This window comes from Heteronotia binoei, chromosome 10, assembly GCF_032191835.1.
Source record: "Heteronotia binoei isolate CCM8104 ecotype False Entrance Well chromosome 10, APGP_CSIRO_Hbin_v1, whole genome shotgun sequence".
Classification (NCBI taxonomy): Eukaryota; Metazoa; Chordata; class Lepidosauria; order Squamata; family Gekkonidae; genus Heteronotia; species Heteronotia binoei.
The window spans coordinates 88,571,843-88,591,297 of record NC_083232.1 but is presented as its reverse complement, the minus strand read 5'-3'; the positions used below and the strand labels follow the sequence as shown (position 1 = coordinate 88,591,297).

Below are 19,455 nucleotides of genomic sequence, written 5' to 3'. Positions count from 1 at the left end.
AATAGAAAATTATAAACTAGGGAGGAAAATCAGAAGTGACTGAGTCAACTATAAAATATAGTAAAAAACCCAATGCATAAAACTTGTGGCATATTTCTCTGGAGGCCATGAGATCAATGGACAACTGTGAGGACAGAATTTTGATTAGTTCTTGAATTCCCAACATCTCAAGACCATTTTTTCCCTTCTGTTCCACATGAAACCCAGGATACTGTTGGACTTCATGACACTCTAAGTAGTCACACTATAATAATAAGTGCAGTAGCCACCCTTTTCTTCTTATCTCCAAACATGAAACTTAAGGAACCTTTTTTTAAAAAAAAACAACAGTAGTGCATCAAGGGCTAAGAAATGAAAGAGACTCATTGGTTGAAAACAACTCACAGAAATAGCCGAAATGAAATAAATAAATAAATGTGGGATGTGAAAAAACATCCACTCCTTCACCTCTTCTCCTCCCTGGACAACTCAAGTCTTAAAATAGCATTGTTTCCTCTCTGTTTAAATGTGTTGAAAGCCCCCACACCCATCAAATATTTTCCTGCCTGTCTGACATATGCAAACAAAGAAAAAGAGATTTGCACATCTTGATACATTAAGCAAACCTCATGCTACGGGACCCAACAGGGAAGCTGAGTTGTCTGATGTGAAAATTGTATTGCTCATAGTCAGGGCTTTATTATCTCTGCAGAGAGTTGCTAAAAGGCACTCTACGTGACCAAAGAAGCCATACAGTTCCTCATCCCGCAGTCTTTTATCCCCAGTGCAGGCAAGTCTTGTGCTTTCCATTTAAGTCAGTAACCCATAGTTTTATAATACAAACTCACGTCTTCACCTTTGATCAGTCACGCACAGCACACTAATTATCATATGGCAGTGAGGGTTATATATAGCACACTGGTGAACTAAAAGGTAGGATTCCTGGTTCTGAGTTAGCAAATTCCTGAAGATTTGAGGCTAGAGTTTTCAGCTCTGGGTGGGGAAATACTTGCAGATTTCTTTTTTGGGTGTGAGTGTGGAGACTGGGGAGTGCAGGGTTTGGAGAAGGGACCTCAGCAGGGCATAATGCTGTAGAATCCAACTTCCATAGCAGCCATTTTCTCCAGGGGTGTAAATAAAAAAACGCTAAGAGACACCATAAATTTTAAACAACAAAACAGTATAATGTAGAGGTCAGTGGTGTTCTGACAAAGCTTGCATGTAGAACTTCAAATAGACAAGAGCATGTAGCAAAAAGACATTCACAGAAGAAAGTTAAAAAGCAGTCTTTCCAAGGATTAACAATATTTCAGTATTTAGTTTGTGAGAAGCCTTTCCAAAGACGTCTGTTCTAGATATCAAGACGTTTCATCCATCTTTCTTCAGTTTGGAGGCTGAATTTATCACTGGAACCCAATCTTTACAATACATTCACAGGAGACCAACAAGGTTCAGAACATGTCTGTTAGATTTCCATTCTTTCCAGGGGAGCTGATCTTGATAATCTAGAAACCAGCTGTAATGGCGAGATATCTCTAGGTGCTACCTGGAGGCTGGCAACTCTCTTTGAGGAACTGCAGGTTTGGGAAGGGGCCTGAACTGAGTATAATGCAATAGAGTGCACCTTCCAAATAGGGTTGCCAATCCCCAGGTGGGGGCAGGGGATCCCCTGGTTTGGAGACCCCCCCCCCACTTCAGGGTCATCAGAAAGCGGGGGGAGGGGAGGGAAATGTCTGCTGGGAACCCTAACCCTATGGAGATTTATTTCCATAGAAAATCATGGAGAATTGATCTGTGGGTATCTGGGGCTCTGGGGGGGGCCCTGTTTTTTGGGGTAGAGGCACCAAATTTTCAGTATAGCATCTAGTCCCTCTCCCCAAAATACCCCCCAAGTTTAAAAAAGATTGGACTAGGGGGTCCAATTCTATGAGCCTCAAAAGAAGGTGCCCCTATCCTTCATGATTTCCTATGGAAGGAAGGAATTGAAAAGGTGTGCTGTCCCTTTAAATGTGAGGGCCAGAACTCCCTTTGGAGTTCAATTATGCTTGTCACAGCCTTGATCTTGGCTCCACCCCTAATGTCTCCTGGCTCCACCCCAAAGTCTCCTGGCTCCACCCCCAAAGTCCCCAGATATTTCTTGAATTGGACTTGGCAACCCTACTTCCAAAGCAGCCATTTTCTCCAGGGGAACTGTCAGCAGGAGATATTCTAGTCCCAGGAGGTTTCTAGCCATCACCTGGGGTTTCAATGCAAAATAGGGCTTCAGCATCAATTGAGACTGATAAACATAACAGCTGAAATGTAGGAGCACTGAAATGTTGGAGCACTTTAGGACTGGAAAGAAGAAACAGACAGCAAGACAAAGCATAGATCCATGTAAAATTTACTCCTGTGGATCCGAATAAGGATTCAAGTCATTATGAAATGCTGAGAAAGTTGTACTGAAACTGCCTGTTACCGGAAGGCGTGTCTGTTTGCTTGCTGTAGATTTCAGTCTTCACCTGTACTTATGGAAATCACTTCCCTGTTGAATGAATAGACCCAGGAGTGGCAGCTGTGTTGGTCTGAAGCAGTAGAACAAAGCAAGAGTCAAGCTGCACCTTTAAGACCAACAAAGTTTTATTTAGAATGCGAGCTTTCGTGTGTTCTAAGCACACACGCCATCACACAATAGTATGGAATGGCAGGCAGTCCTAAATATAGAGAAAGGGGGCAGTGAGTTAGTATGCAGAGTCATGGAAATGTTTTTAAGCAGATTAAAAGAATCACAAATTGTGGTCTGGTGTTTGTTAGTTAGTGTTGACTGGACTGAAACAACAACAAAGGGTAATATAAAGCAGATTGATGTCCATATACTAAACCCAGGATACTTAATGGGTTTAGTACATGGACATCAATCTGCTTTATATTATCCTTCGTTGTTGTTTAAGCCCAGTTAACACTAACTAACAAACACCAGACCACAACTCGTGATTCTTTTAATCTGCTAAAAAACGTTTCCATGACTCTGCATACTAACTCAATGCCCACTTTCTCTGTATTTAGGACTTCTTGTCATTCCATACTATCGTCTAATGAAGTGTGCTTCTGGCTTCTAGCACACGGAAGCTTACCTCCTGCATAAAACTTTTTGGGTCTTAAAGGTGCCACTTGACTCTTGCTTTGTGCTACTGTTGAATGAATATTATCAGTTCTTATGGACTGTTTGGTGGCTTGAAAAAGTTCACCATGAGAGCAAGAAAAAGTGGGTGCTGAAAGCTCCAACATGGAGAATAAGGGAGAAGGAACTGTCACTCTTTTTTTTCAAGAAGAGGAAGTGAGGATTTCTATTATTGCATGGATGCAAATAACGGCCAAATAAATATTGTTACTATACGTTATAGATTGAAAAGTGTGTAAAATGTTTATATAATATTTGGGGACATTGTGCTCCTATATTTCAGCTGTTATGCTTATCAGTATCACCTAGGGTTGCCAAGTCCAATTTAAGAAATATCTGGGGACTTTGGGGGTGGAGCCAGGAGAATTTGGGGGTGGAGCCAGGAGAATTTGGGGCAGAGCCAAGATCAAGGCTGTGACAAGCATAATTGAACTCTGAAGGGAGTTCTGGCCATCACATTTAAAGGGACAGCAAACCTTTTCAATGCCTTCCTTCCATAGGAAATAATGAAAGATAGGGGCACCTTCTTTTGGGGCTAATAGAATTGGACCCCCTGGTCCAATCTTTTTGAAACTTGGGGGATATTTTGGGGAGAGGCACTAGATGCTGTACTGAAAATTTGGTGCTTCTATCTCAAAAATCAGCTCCCCCAGAGGCCCGGATACCCGCAGATCAATTCTCCATTATTTTCTATGAGAATAAATCTCCATAGGGAATAATACAGTTCCCAGCAGGCATTTCCCTCTCCTCCCCCACGCTTTCTGATGATCCTGAAGCGGGGGGACGGCCTCCAAACCGGGGGATCCCCTGCTTCCACCTGGGGATTGGCAACCCTAGTATCACCTGAGGTTTGGCAACCTTGCACTAAGGCTGTGTCCAAGTCACTGTTTCCTAACTTCTGCAGGCCTGCATGATCCACTGCAAATCTATGATTGCGGCATTTGTAGCACAAGCCATCCCTTCCCAGCTTAGACGGGTGGTAAAACATTATAGATGCAAGACAAAGGGTGGGATAAGGCGAGCCAGTTGCCGCGGCGGTCTCCTGGCTTTCAAAAAGCTGTTCCTGTTTGAGGTGCACCGTGGCAATCAGACGGCGCTGGCAACACAGTCACATCCCCATGAGGTCAGAATGGGCTGCGCACACGCTAAGAGGAGTGTTCACACTGCTCCGGTGCTTGCATGGTGCGCCTGGCCCAATCACACTGCCAGAAATGCGGCATGGAACTGCCACAACAGCTTTGCCACTGGGAAGTTCCCGGTCTTTAAATCTGTTCCCGGGCAGTCCTACAATGACATAAGGACAAGGACAGATGGAGGACAGATGCACACATGTGATCACGCACATTAAATCCTGAGGTGTGGAGGTCGCTATGGTGGGCCAAAAAGCCCGTCTGATTGCAACCAAAATGTGAGCTTGTCAGGGCTTTTTTTTTTTTTGTAGCAGGAACTCTTTTGCATATTAGGCCACACACCCCTGATGTAACCAGTCCTCCAAGAGCTCACAGGGCTATTAGTTCAGGGCCTACTGTAAGCTCCAGGGGGATTGGCTACATCAGGGGTGTGTGGCCTAAGAGGTTCTTGCTACAAAAAAAGCCCTGGAGCTTGTAATATGAGTATCACTGGGGTGGGTCAGAGCAAGGAAGAGCTCAGGCTCAACGGTCTGATTGGAATCTTCCCATCTTGATTTTGTTTCTTCCTTCTTTCTGAGCGACCAAACCCACGAGCCTTTATTTTTGCACCACTTTCGATTTCTTAGCCCCAAATGGTGAAAATGTCTGCCGTCTGGAGGAATCACGCGGCTTCTGTAAGCAAGCGATAAATATACACCAGAAGAACTCGATAAACTAAGTTTGCGTTTGCTACTGCTGTGGAATTGGCACAAGATCTTGGCTTTGCAGTATCTCGAATAGACGAGGGGCATTGAAATACCCACGGCTATTTGATTCCGATTCAACAGCAACACTCAAAGGGCAGATAGCTAAAAATTGGCCAAGTTGATACCAGAGAACAGCTACAAACTGGCAGACGTAGTACAATATATAGAAAATATTCCCCCCACAGCTAGGTTGGAAATTGGAAAAGAAATACTTGATAACTTTTCTCCCCCAAGGTACAAAAAACCGCAGGCAAAACCCAGGAAACCTTTGTCCCATTAAACAGATGGGTGCATAAAATGCTGGAAGCGTCGACTGAACATTGGCTACTTTTAACTTATTAAGAAAATCCTCAGAGAAACAGAAGAGTTAACCGTAATGGGAAGCTTATTGCCGATGATCCCAAGTCAACCCAAGAGGAAAATATTAACTCGCAGCCCTGAAGCTGAAAACTCAAATCATTGGAATTCTGTTTTAGAATAGATTTGTTTATGTCAATTAACTGTTCCAGATGAATTGCAGTTTTTTCCCTGGAAAACCCCTGCGAGATGAATTAATATCTGGGTGTAAAATATTCTTTATGGAAAACAACAAGAAAGCAAGGCGGGCTTATGAAAAAAAAAAAAAAGAACCAGGTAAGAACAGATGCCTGATGCGGAACAATCATGTTGCTACAGCACTTATTTTTAGGCTTGGCTCTGACCATAAAAGGCCTGAGGCAAAGATATGCCGAACGGTCACACTCAATAGCGGCCTGCGGTACTGAATAATGAATGTCTTGTCAAAATATTTAGGCAATATTCCCAGGCAAAGCTTTCTTTTGACGAGTCTCAGCCAGACTGTAAATCAGCGGAACAGAAACATAACTATTATTATCATCTCCACTTAGGAAATCAGAGTCAACCGCAGGCTTTAACAGTCTCATTATAGCAGGCGCTTCAAAGACAACACATGGTAAGGACAAAGTGCCTACCACTGGCACGTCACGCAGCGAACTCATGAACCAACGACAAGGCAGAGCATAAAGCACTCCTTGGCGCATGTGCAAACTCAGGAAGAAGGATAGAGATGTTAGAGAAAGACACAATTCCCAGCAATGTTAGAGAAAGGCACAATTTGCAGCAAGAGCAGGAAAAGATGGGTAGCTGTGTTAGTCAGACTGCAGCAGTAGAAAAAGAACAAGAGTCCAGTAGCGCCTTAAAGACTATTGAAATTGGGGGCAGGGGATGAGCTTTCAAGAGTCACAGCTCACTTCTTCAGAGACTCCTTTTGTTATTTGAAGAAGTAAGCAGTGACTCATGAAAGCTTATACCTTGCCACAAATTTTGTTAATCTTCCAGGCAAGGCTGGATTAAAGCCAACTGATTCCCTAATCACAGCCCAACAATGGTGCCCCTCAGCCCATCTGCTGCTTAACTGACAAGACATTAAGGCTCAATAAGTGCTGAAGGTAAAAGAAGAGATACAGGGCGGAATTCTAGCAGGAGCTCCTTTGCATATTAGGCCACACCCCCTTGATGCAGCCAACCCTCCAAGAGCTCGCAAGGCTCTTTTTTGTCAGCTCTTGGACGACTGGCTACATCAGGGGTGTGTGGCCTAATATGCAAAGGAGCTCCTGCTAGAATTCCACCCCTGGAAGAGATTAAAAATTCAGTTTTCTTTCAAGCCATCCCCCAGGCCAGACACCACAACTATGTTAAATATAAACGTCTTCAAACTTTTCCTTATTTAACACTAAATAGCAGTAAGCAATATAAGCAAAACAAGAACAAAACCAAAAACCTTGCGGTATTCCCCTTCCCTTGGTGTCCTTATTTTGTTTAATGGTTAATCCAGACCGATTTCTCACTAGGCTTGTTCTGGTCTCATAGAATCATAGAGTTGGAAGGGACCTCCAGGGTCATCTAGTCCAACCCCCTGCACAATGCAGGAAACCCACAAATTATCTACCCCAAATTCACAGGATCTTCATCGCAGTCAGATGGCCATCTAGCCTTGGTTTAACAATCTCCAAGGAAGGAGAGCCCTCACCCAGTGATTCAGTCTGATTTTGCACAAGTTTCTGAGGGGCTGCAACTTGCCCTGCCTCTTTCCCATGGCAAATAGAAACTGGTTTTCAGAGGATCTTGCTTGCCGTGGGAAAGAGGCTAGACAAGTGGCAGCTTCGCGGCAGCTTGTACAAAATCTAACAGAAACGCCACAGGGGAAAGGGCTCTGAGATCGGTACAAGCCTAGTGCGAAATTGGTTTCAGTTTCTTTTGCTTAATGGTTAATCCAGTTTATTTTGCTTAATGGTTAATCCGGGGTTGCTTTCATGTGTTACTGGACTCTTGCTGCTTTACTACTATTACAAGAACAGAAGCCCTCGATGCCTCTGAGCATGCGCACTGAATCTAGGGACTGCTTGGAACTTCAGTTTCATGCAAAATCAAGACCAGGGCTCTGAAATGAATCTACAGACAACAGACTCCCAAAACCTGAAGTGAAAACTGCAGGATCTGAACCCAGCACTTTCAGGTTTGCACAGAAAGTACAAACTTTCCTCGCTCTTCACTCGGACAAAGCACTTGATGGGACCAGACTTAACAAGAGCTTCCACCTTTCAGAATCTGGTCTTGCTCCCAGTACGGATCAACCGGGAAGCTCTGTACTTCCTTCTTCAGCATTCGAGCCCAGACAGCAATGAAAGACGCATCCTCAGTTTCCACACCAACACCCACCTATGTTAACAGCTGTGACGTCAGATTTTATGCAGCCGTAAGCCGAGTTTCCAATGATGCATTTAGCCATTATGTGGCTATTTATATCTCTATAAAGTTACTTTATTGCAATATAAATAGTAATGCTAATGGCATTAACAGCGGCGTTCAGCAGCTTCACAGATGTTGAGTGCTGCTCCGCCGCTGTTTGTATTACTGTTTATATCATCATAAGCTTAGTGGGATAGTCAAACTTGCCTCATTTACCCCGCAAGAAAGATGCAAAACCAAGATACAAAACCAAGCCTTTTCATGGGTGGTTATATGGTAATTTCTCTTTATATGCTTTGGGTGGGCATCAGGCAGCCATGTCTTCCAAGCACTAATCAAGTTATGGCCACTTTCCAGTTTTCAGTGAACTTGCCAAAGTGAACTATTTACCTTGATAGAACCAGGTCTTTTTTTTGTCGTAGGAACTCCTTTGCATATTAGGCCACACCCACTGATATAGCCAATCCCCCTGGAGCTTACAGTACACCCTGTACTAAGAGCCTTGTAAGCTCTTGGAGGATTGGCTACATCAGGGGTGTGTGGCCTAATATGCAAAGGAGTTCCTGCTACAAACCCCGCCCCCCCCTGGCTAGAACAAAGTTCAAGTCCAGTGGCTAGGGTTGCCAAATCCAGTTCAAGAAATATCTGGGGACTTTGGGGGTGGAGTCAGGAGCAAGGGTGTGACAAGCATAACTGAACTCCAAAGGGAATTCTGGCCATCACTTTTAAAGGGGACACACACCTTTTAAAATGCTTTCCTTCCATAGGAAATAACAAAGGATAGGGGTATCTTCTTTTGGGGCTTACAGAATTGGACCCCCAATCCAATCTTTTTGAAACTTGGGGGGCATTTTGGGGAGAGGCACTGAAAGCTATACTGAAAATTGGGTGCCTCTACCGGAAAAATAAGCCTTCCCCCCAGAGCCCCAGATACCCGCGGTTCATTCTCCATTATTTCCTATGGGAATAAGTCTCCATAGGGAATCATGGAGTGTCCAGCAGATGTTTCCCTTCCCCCTCCCATGCTTTCTGATGACCCTGAAGTGGGGAAAGGGTCTCCAAACCGGAGGATCCCCTGCCCCCACCTGGGGATTGGCAACCCTACCAGTGGCACCTTTAAGACAAATAAAGCTTAATTCTGAGTATAAGCTTTCCTGTGCATGCAGATACACAGGAAAGCTTACCCCCAGGATTAAATTTTGTGGGTCTTACAGGTGCTACTGGACACAAACTGTTCTGCTGCTTCAGACTCACATGGCTACCCATCTGAATCTATTTACCTTGGTGCAATTGATACCAATGAGACCATCTTTTAGGCCGTTTCTGCTTTTGAATTTACTATGGCTCTCGCCTCCCACCTCTGTTCCTTCAAAAACCTGCTTCCATATTCACTCACACACTCACCCCACTCTCCTATCAGATTTTGAAATTCCTCCCACATCCTTTCCCCAGCATTCTGCTGTCACTCTGCTGTATCTCCATAGTTTCCAAGAGTGGTTTTTCAGAGCAGTATTTCCCTCCCTCCTCTTAATTCACTCCCAAGCCTTTAAAAGTAGAAACATTTCCTCGGACTTTCCCCCTCCCCTCCCCTGGCAGGCTAATTGGTCTGTTCTTATTGGTCAGTTTCACACTATGCATGTTTTTTGAAGTAGGAGACATTTGCTTGGTTGGTTAAGATGCTGAGCTAGTGATTCTTTGGGGCAATTTTGTATTTGTGAAAAAAAAAAAGTTTCCTTTTAAATTGACCCTGACTACAGACATTTCAAATGTGAGAATAATCTCTTTGCTTTTTGTCATCTGAGTTCTAAATAACAATGGAGGCAACTCAGGTTGCAAAGCACTGAAAGTCTCTACCTCCCCCCCCTCCCTAAATTCTTAAAGCAGTGTCTACCACTGTGGTTTTTTTTTCTCCAGCAAACTCCTTGACTACTGATGGGGGGGGGGGACAGTAATGGCGATTCCACAGTAAATTTAGCTGGGAGAATCTTCTATTTCAAAAGGCATGTGAAACTAACCGATCAGGAGAAACCAATACCAGAACACTACCCAGGTTTTCTCATTGATATGTAGAATATATACACCACAATTCTCAATAGAAATCAGAGAGAGAGAGAGAAAGATGTAGAATGCAGGCACAGCATTCAAAGTAAACTCCAAATGGCTCGATTTCAGTGAAAATCAGAAGTAAGCTGTGTATGCAGAATGAACCTTAGATAGAGCATGTAACATGGACTTACGGTCTCCGTGGCATCGCAGGGAGCCCACAGTGAGCTTTGCTTCCGAGCCAGGCCGATCAATGTCTCCAACTATAACTTGGCTGACGGGCAGATGGTCTTTGTAAGACAGGAACCCAGTATCTTTTCTCCTGAAAAGGAAAATGACAGAGCATGAACTTTTTAGTAAGAGTTGTCTGTGGAGATCCCTATGTGCTGAAGAACATGATAAGAAAGTTCTATTGCACCATTTTATTCTTTAGTCTCCCCTGAAACTCAAGCAAGGCACAATCAATCAACTTAAAGAGGTTGCTGAATTAAACTCCTTGCCTTGTTTTGAACATGGCTTTTTTTTTTGTAGCAGGAACTCCTTTGCATATTAGGCCACACACCCCTGATGTAGCCAATTCTTCAAGAGCTTACAGGGCTCTTAGTACATGGCCTGCTGTAAACTCCAGGAGGATTAGCTCCATCAAAGGTGTGTGGCCTAATATGCAAAGAAGTTCCCGTTAAAAAAAAAAGCCCTCATTTTGAGTATCTTATAAATCTATGACAACTCTTAGAGGGTTTGAAGGGGAGAATTAAGAAAGAGCATCTCACCAACCATAGAGTTGGAAGGAGTCTTCTAGGGCAGTTCTGGGCAATACAGGAAATCCAAGCCAGCGCATTCTCAAAAGATGGTTGTTTACCCAGAAAGACTTGTACACTCCAACTAAGCTTTCTAGTGGCTCTCCAGTCTTGTGTGTCACTCATTTCTCATGAAGATCTCATGATCTCATGGGTCGTTTTTGCACTCACCTTCCGCCGGCGCGACCCCCCTCTTCACCGCGCAGGATCTGCGCGGATTTCGCACTAAACGCTGCGGAGCAGCCAGAAAAGCCGGAAGCTCCCGGCGCAAAAGCCGCTCAAACTGAAACCGCCAAAAAGCAGTTTGGCGTTTGCGCGGCTTTTGCGACGGGAGCTTCCGGCTTTTCTGGCTGCTCCGCAGCGTTTAGTGCGAAATCCGTGCAGATCCTGTGCGGTGAAGAGGGGGGTCGCGCCGGCGGAAGGTGAGTGCGAAAACGACCATGGTGTAACTGTTCCTTATTTTGTACAAAAAGTCTTATACTTGTAAAATTAATATATGAATTATTTCTTTACCTTGGACTAATTGTGTATGATTTTTGGACAGAGGCTGGATTTCACGGTAGCTTTTGCTTTTGACTACCTCACTACCTGGAGGTTGGTAACCCTATCTACCACTGAACCATAGCTCAGTTTCCACAGCTGTGTCTTAATGCGAGAAAAGAGGGTAAGGAGCCTTACTGTGGGGGGTGAGGGTGGGAAGTCAGCTCTGTTGAGGAGGGTTGGTGCTGAAGCATGCAAGTCACCAACACAAAATATGTGTGCGCGTGTTTGGAGGCGGTTCAATAGTCAACATAAGACTTTACATATATCTTTGGTTTTCAGGCATTACATTTGGGAGGATTAGGGTTGCCAGATCTCAATGGAGGAACCCCTGGTTTTGAGGGCTCCTCTCTGCCACAGACCTCCTCTCCCCCCCCCACACAGCTGGCCAGTGGGGGGAAACCCTAAACAGGGTATTTGGTATTTGGGTAAACTCTATGGTTTTGAGGGGGGGGGGACCCACAGAGTTTTGCCCAGATACTAGAGTGTTCCAGTGTGATGACCCAACACAATGATGTCACTTCTGGGTGATGTCATCATGTTGAAGATGTTGCGTGACATCCCCACCCACACCCAAAAGGCTGTAGCGGGACTTCCAGTTAGAAGACTTCCAGTTCTGGTACCCAGAAAAGCCTCTGCAGGGTTCAGGCTATCGCTGTGTTCACCTTGGAAAGACAGTGGATCCTATAGTGGAACTGGCGGCCAAGAGAAGTGGACTGACTGTAGAAGGCCCCCCCCCAATCCCACCACTACACGGGCAAGGGAACCTGGCAGCCCTAAGGGGGGGGGGTGTTTCAGCTCCATTATCTTGAGCAGTGCTACTACAGTATGCATTGTTGCCATTTTGTCTGAATAGGGAAACACACTTAGACTGATTCCACACTAACTTTGCTCCACGCCAGGCTTCCGTGTCTCTCCGGAGCAAGTTAGCGATTTTGTACCAGCTGCTCTGCGCCGCCATTTTGTGCAGGGAAAACCTGCGATTTGCTGCGCTGCAGCGTAAACCTGTTTTTTCAGGTGTGCACTGTGGCGTGGCAAATCGTGGATTCCCCCCACGCAAAGTAGCAGCGCGGGGCAGCCGGTGCGAAATTGCTAGCTTGCTCCCGAGAGAGACGGAAGCCTGGCGCAGAGCAGCGTTAGTGCAGAATCAGCCTTATTGTTCCAGCTTCAGTATATGGAATAGTACATTTTATCATGGCCCACGTTCATATGTACTGAAGCTGGAGAATAAATGCATTTCCCTGTTTAGACGAAATTGTGTTCATCCGTTTCAGAAGCATGTGTACTCCCGGTATGTGCAGGTGGGGGTGCGCCCCCCAATATAGTATCTATGGGAGTTTTTTTTAAAAGAATTTTTCAGACCTTTCGGAAGGTCTTTTTCTGCTTAAAATTAATCTCAGTTCAAAATCAGAGAACAATATCCCGAATGGTCTAATTTAGGGCACTGTCGCGTGTTACAGTGGACCAGGCATCCTGCCAGTCTTTCAGTAACTTCCGTGCCTCGGTGATCCAGTGTCATTAGCAGACAGCAATAAAAGGCTGCTCAGTAGGGATTTACATAAACCATAGAATTTCCTGGGCCCCATTCATTATTAAGTCCTTTTGAAGCAATGCAAGACAAAAAGTCTCTCTCTCCCTTTGTTCTTTTTGAAGAAGTCCAATTAACGTGCTTAAGAAAATCGCTGTCGTTTTAGAACAATGTCTCATTGGAATGGTTGCCTTCCATCTGTGATTAAAAGAATAATTAGATGTTTAATTGCTGTGCTTTAAAAATGTCTGAAAACAGTGGATAGCAGTATTGGACAGTTTCGTATTTGGATGTCGCAAAAATCTGTTTCTATCTTCTACGTGTATGCGTACACATCCACATACGCAAAAGACCATTCCGTCTCAGGGCATCCAGCGATCTCTCACTCCGGAATAGAGATCTATAAATCCACTTGAGAACACAGACATTATTACTTTCCATTTAGCATATTTTCTGCTGTGTTACTTGAGTAACTTTAATTTATGAAGAGGCCCGGTGCCTTTAAAGAACCATTTTTATCCTGCATGCCGCTGCGTCTGTTCTTCCGGTAAATCAGTTAACTCCCCGCTGCTTTTAAAGTTGTGATTTGTGTGCTCTAAGTTGCATCCTTCTCTCTTCCCTTAGTAGTTCAATCAATTACTCTTGAAATACAATTTTCTCCAACTACCTCCATGCTTTAAGGCAGACTTGTAAATAGCAACTTGCGCGGACGCCTGCTAGGGCTGCCAAAACCAGGTTGGTAAATTCCTGGAGGATTGGGAGTGGAGCCTTGGAATGGCAGGGTTTGGGGAGGGGAAGATGCTCTGTGGGGTAGAATGCCATACAGTCTAACCTCTGGAGGAAAGGTGGCAAAACTGCGGCTCAGGAGCCAAGTGTGGCTCTTTCACACATATCGTGTGGCTCTCAAAGCCCCAACTTCCCCATTGCATGGCTTGGGAAGACATTTGGCAGTGGCTTGAAAAATGCATTTAAAGTTATTTTTGCCCATCTCTCTCCCCCATCTATTTCCTCCTTCCTTCCTTCCTTCCTTCCTTCCTACCTACCTACATCTGATGTTTATTCTATGTGGCTTTAATGTTAAGCATGTTTGGCCACCCCTACTTTGGAGCTACCATTTTCTCCTGGGGAACTGATCTCTGTAACCTGGGGATCAGTTGTAATTCCAGGAGATCACCAGGCCTCGCTTGGAAGCTAGCATAGAATGAAAGTAGTCACACAGGAACAATATACACCAATCAAAAGATACTGGAGATATGAAGATGTATATTTCTTGAATCCCATAGAAGTGCAACAGGACTGTAAGTTTACTTTGCCTGTTTCGAGGTACTTTCTCCAGGCATGGGATTATTCAAAATCAACTCTGAAAAAGACAAACACTTAATATTCTTTCCCGGGGCTCTAGAATGCCACAAAAATCTGTTACTAGGCTAACGCTCAAAATGGCTCAAGGCCGTCTTCATGTCTTCATTTTGATACTATCGGATATCATTGTGGAAGTTACCGGTGCAAGTGCTGTTTGTTAAAAGACTTTGGAATGTATTCTGCACCTAGAATTGATATGAACTTTTTTTTTTTCATTTCTGCTTGGTGGCTATTTTATTAAATTTATTTCATTTGTGAATTATCCATAGTAAATTTGTCACAGTATCTTTTGATTGATGTATATGATCTCCCCCTGGAAGCTGGCAATCCTAATGCACTTCCTCTGTGCCATCCAGCGAGGGACTCGGAAATGCTTCCTGCTTTTTAAATGCAACAAATGGCTCACAAGGATGTGTGTTGCACAGATATCGCACCTGGCTCACTTCTGCTCTTTTTTGCAACACGCTCCCATATACCACACCAGTGACTAGCGCAACCATGTATGCTTCTTATTGGCATTGTACCAGGAAGCATGTGAGTTGTGGGTTGTCAATTTCTGCCTGTGTGGTGCCTGATTTGGTCCAGGATTGTGGTCAGGGCTGGATTAACAATTAGGTCAAGTAGGTACTGGCCTATGGGCCCCCACACCTTTAGGGGCCCGGCTGGCTCCCCCCTGGTTTGCCCCCTGCTTGCAGCCCTCCCAGCCTGCACATGCAGCTAGCAACTGAGATGCTCTTTGCCTGATGTGGCTGCTGCTGACCTTGTCACCAAGTTTGCCTCTCTCCTGCAGCTTTGTCAAAGGGGTTTTCGAGAAGGTGCTTGTAGGATGCAACGGGGGCTGTGGGTGGTAGGGTGGGAACTCTGATAATTTGCAAGGGGCCCTCCAAGATTTTGGCTGCCTCCACAGGGTTTAATCTGACACTGATTGTGGTGCACACGGGGAAGGAGCTTCAGTCTTCCCACTCCCATATTCCTAACTTGAAATGGTCCTGGAGAGGTGCTATTTGCTCCACTGGAAAAAACAATCTATATTGCCGGGATGTGTGAATCAGACAGAATTTCTAATATTTTCCAGCATGTTCCTAAGATATTCTAAGTGTAAACCTACGAATGGCGGGTTGATTACCTAAAAGAGATTTACAGCACAATCCAAAACAGACTTATATCTTTCTAAACCCATTAATTTCAAATGGATTTAGAAGGCTGTAACTCCTCTCAGGGCTACTCTGTTGGTTAATTAGCTGGAGAATTATTGGCTCAGCAGTATTAAAGCATAAACTTTAGCTAAAACAACAAAAGATACCTTAATAATAAACATACATGACGCTTATGGTTATATCAGGGGTCATTTAGTAGAAAAAGAGTTGCCAAAGCTCATTAGCACAACTCATTTGCATATGCCACACACCCCTGACATTACTGGAAGGTGCACTAAATTAGATCATCTCAGAGTCTACCTTAAAACGCTTCTTGAATTAGAATTGTCATCATAAAACCTTAGTCCCCTCATAATTTTTAAATTACTTTCTCCTATGTGGCCACAGTGGCATGATGAAGATTTCCATCTGCGGTGACAACATGAATCACATTCCTGTGTGATTCTTGTGTTGGTTTCCACCCCACCCCCCAAATCTGTCATCCAGCCCCGTCCTTTGTGATAACATCTTGTTTCTTTGAAATGTTTTCTGCTTTGATAAAAGTGAAAGTAATGGTTATTACTCTGACTAGAAGATGGGATAGTAATTGTGGGGGGAGAGGGGGGAGGAATTGAGGTACTTTAGCATTACTGCCAAGTGCCCCAAAGGGATTAGATTGCTTATAGCAAATCATGAATAAAGTTTCATCTAACACAGAGAAGTCTGCATGAGTGTTACTTGCAAGTCTTACGTCTACTCTGCCTGAAACAGTGGGAGGACACCCTGACCAGCATCACTTCTGAGACCACTACAAATGACATTTTTTTATATAATTAAAATATTTATGCCTTGCTTTGTGTGTGTAATATGCCAACAAGTTGTAGCCAGCTTATTTCACATAAGAACATAAGAGAAGCCATGTTAGATCAGGCCAATGGCCCATCCAGTCCAACCCTTGGCGTCACACAGTGGCCAAAAACCCAGGTGCCATCAGGAGGGCCATCAGTGGGGCCAGGACACTAGAAGCCCAAGTGGGCAAATGATTAAGCATGTTAATCCCATAGGGTTTTCAAGGCAAGCGATTAAGCAGAAATGGTTTGCTATTCCCTTCCTCTGCAAACCCCTTCCCCCGCTAAAATGGAGGAGCTGAAACTCCAAGCCCCAGCAAACAGAGAAGAATTGCTGCGTCTCCTAAAGTAGGGGTCACAAACCCCTGGTCTGTGGACTAGTACCAGTCCATGGCTTGTTAGCAACCGGGCCATGAGTTGTATAATTATTTCATTATATATTACAATGTAGTAATAATAATAATAGTAAGAAAAAGATTTTGGATTTATATCCTGCCCTCCACTCTGAATTTCAGAGTCTCAGAGTGGATCACAATCTTCTTTGCCTTCCCCCCCACAACAGATATCCTGTGAGGTGGATGGGGTTGAGAGAGCTCTCACAAAAGCTGTCCTTTTCAAGGACAACTCTGCAAGAGCTCTGGCTGTCCCAAGGCCGTTCCAGCAGCTGCAAGTGGAGGAGTGGGGAATCAAACCTGGTTCTCCCACATAAAAGTCCTCACACTTAACCATTACACCACACTAATAGAAATAAAGTGCACAATTGTATCATCCCAAAACCATTGCTCCCCCCCACCCACCCGATCCATGGAAAAATTGTCTTCCACAAAACCGGTCCCTGGTGCCAAAAAGGCTGGGGACCACTGTCCTAAAGAACTCTAGGGATAGCATCTCCCCAGGTATCCTGTTCCGTAGGGTAGGAGCTACAACAAAAAAGGCACAGGCTCTCATTCATGGCAGACAGGGTACCCTAATCAGTGGAACAACTGGAAGGTGGCAGCTGGAAGACAGAAACATGCACAAAGAGATGACCTTTTAGTCGGGCAAGTTTGTTGTTGTTCAGTCCCACAGTCGAGTCCGACTCTTTGTGACCCCATGGACAAAGTCACGCAAGGCCCTCTTGTCTTCCACCATCCTCCGAAGTCTGCTCAAATTCATGTTTGTTACATCAGTAACACTGTCCATTCATCTCCTCTTTTGCCGTCCCCTTCTTCTTTTGCCTTCTGTCTTTCCTAGCATCAGGATCTTCTTCAGGGAATGCTCCCTTCTCATTTGGTGGTCAATGTATTTGAGCTTCGGCTTCAGCGTCTGACCTTCCACGGAACAGTCTGGGTTGATTTCCCTTAGGACTGATTTGATCTTCTTGCAGTCCAAGGGACTCTCAAGAGTCTTCTCCAACACCACATCTCAAAAGCATCTATTCTTCTGCAATCAGCCTTCCTTATGGTCCAGCTCTCACAGCCATACATTACTACTGGGAATACCATCGCTTTGACTATACGGACTTTTGTTGGCAGGGTGATGTCTCTACTTTTTATTATACTGCCCAGGTTCGCCATAGCTGTCCTCCCAAGGAGCAAACGTCTTTTAATTTCATGGCTACAGTCACCATCTGCAGTGATCTTGGATCCCAGAAATGTGAAGTCTGTCACTACTTCCATGTCTTCCCCTTCTATTTGCCAAGGTGTGATGGGGCAAGATGCTATGATCTGTCACGAGCTGGGGCCAGGCCAGGCGAAGTCCAGGGGCAGTCCAAGGTCTGTAACCGGTGAGCAAGAGTGTCCAAGGTGCCAAAGCCAAATTGTCGTCCAGGTATCGTAGGTCAGAGGTTCAGAAGCCGTAGTCAGGGGGTCCAGAAGTCAAGCCAAGGTCAGGAGGTCCAAAGTCAGAAGCCGAAGTGGATGCTAGGACGTCAGGTAGATGACTAGTTGCTTCCACAAAGCCTCCTCCCAAAGCCCACAGCTATATAGCCCTCTGCTGGCTGTTGCCCATTTGGGCTAATTGCTGGCTCTGGGAGGCAGCCAGGATCCTGTTACAACTCAAGCATCCTTGCTCTTAGGAGGGCCAGAATCCTCTCAAAACTCAGGACTCAGGGAGCGTCTTGCTTGTGAGTGTGCCGCCCTCCTCCGATCCCTGAGGTCCTGACGGAGGTGGTCACGCACATGAGCCACCCGAGAGGGCGAGGCAGGGGGGCTGGGATCTTCTTCAGCAGGAGGCAGGGGTACTGGTGCAGGTGGCAGGGGTACAGTTTCCTCGGCGGACTCATCTTCCTCTGCAGGGTCCCCAGCACCCATGACATGATCTTAGTTTTTTATGTTGAGTTTCAAGCCTACTTTTGTGCTCTCCTCTTTCACCCTCAACAAGAGGTTCTTTAGGTCCTCCTCACTTTCTGCCATTAGAGTAGTGTCATCTGCATATCTGAGGTTGTTGATGTTTCCCCCGGCAATCTTAATTCTGGCTTCTGCTTCATCTAGGCCAGCATTCCGCATGATGTACTCTGCATATAAATTAAATAAGCAGGGTGACAATATACATCCTTGTCGAACTCCTTTTCCTATTCTAAACCAATCAGTTGTTCCATATCCCGTTCTGACAGTTGCTTCTTGACCCTTATACAGGTTTCTCAGGAGACATGCGAGGTGGTCTGGTACCATCTCTTTAAGAACTTGCCACAGTTTGTTGTGATCCACACAATCAAAGGCTTTAGCATAGTCAATGAAGCAGAAATATTTCTGATACTCCCGTGCTTTCTCCATAATCCACTGAATGTTGGCAATTTGATCTTAAGTTCCTCTACCTCTCCAAAACCCAGCTTGAACTTCTGGTAGTTCCTGTACATACTGCTGAAGCCAAGTTTGTAGGATCTTTAACATGACCTTGCTGGCATGTGAAATGGGTGCAATGGTGCGATAGTTTGAACATTCCTTGCCATTACCCTTCTTTGGGATTGGAATATAAACCGATCTTTTCCAATCCTGTGGCCACTGTTGTGTTTTCCAAATTTGTTGACATAATGTCTGCATCACTTTAATAGCATCATCTTTTAGGACTTTGAATAGCTCAACTGGGATACCATCATCTCAGCTCGCTTTTTTGTTAGTAATGCTTTCTAAAGCTCATTTGACTTCACTCTCCAGGATGTCTGGCTCAAGGTCATCAATTTCACTGTCATGGTTGTCTGGGACATTGAGATCCTTCTTGTATAATTCTTCTGTGTATTCTTGCCACCTCTTCCTGATCTCTTCTGCTTCTGTTAGGTCCCTAGCGTTTTTGTCCTTTATCATGGCCATCTTTGCACGAAACATTCCCTTGATTTCTCCAATTTTCTTGAATAAATCTCTTGTCCTTCCCATCTATTATTTTCCTCTATTGCTTTGCATTGTTCCTTCAGAAAGACCTTCTTATCTCTCCTTGCTGTTCTCTGGAAATCTGCATTCAGTT

The 19,455-nt window shown here is 44.7% G+C and overlaps 1 protein-coding gene across 1 annotated transcript in view; it reads right to left on the bottom strand.

Moving 5' to 3' along the window:
• The window catches only part of CNTNAP2 (contactin associated protein 2), a 1,690,081-nt gene that overhangs the window by 289,605 nt on the left and 1,381,021 nt on the right, over positions 1-19,455 (bottom strand). The window contains exon 15 of the mRNA XM_060247763.1: positions 10,001-10,128. Within this exon, the coding sequence (XP_060103746.1) occupies positions 10,001-10,128 (128 nt within the window). The remainder of the gene's footprint in view (positions 1-10,000; positions 10,129-19,455) is intronic.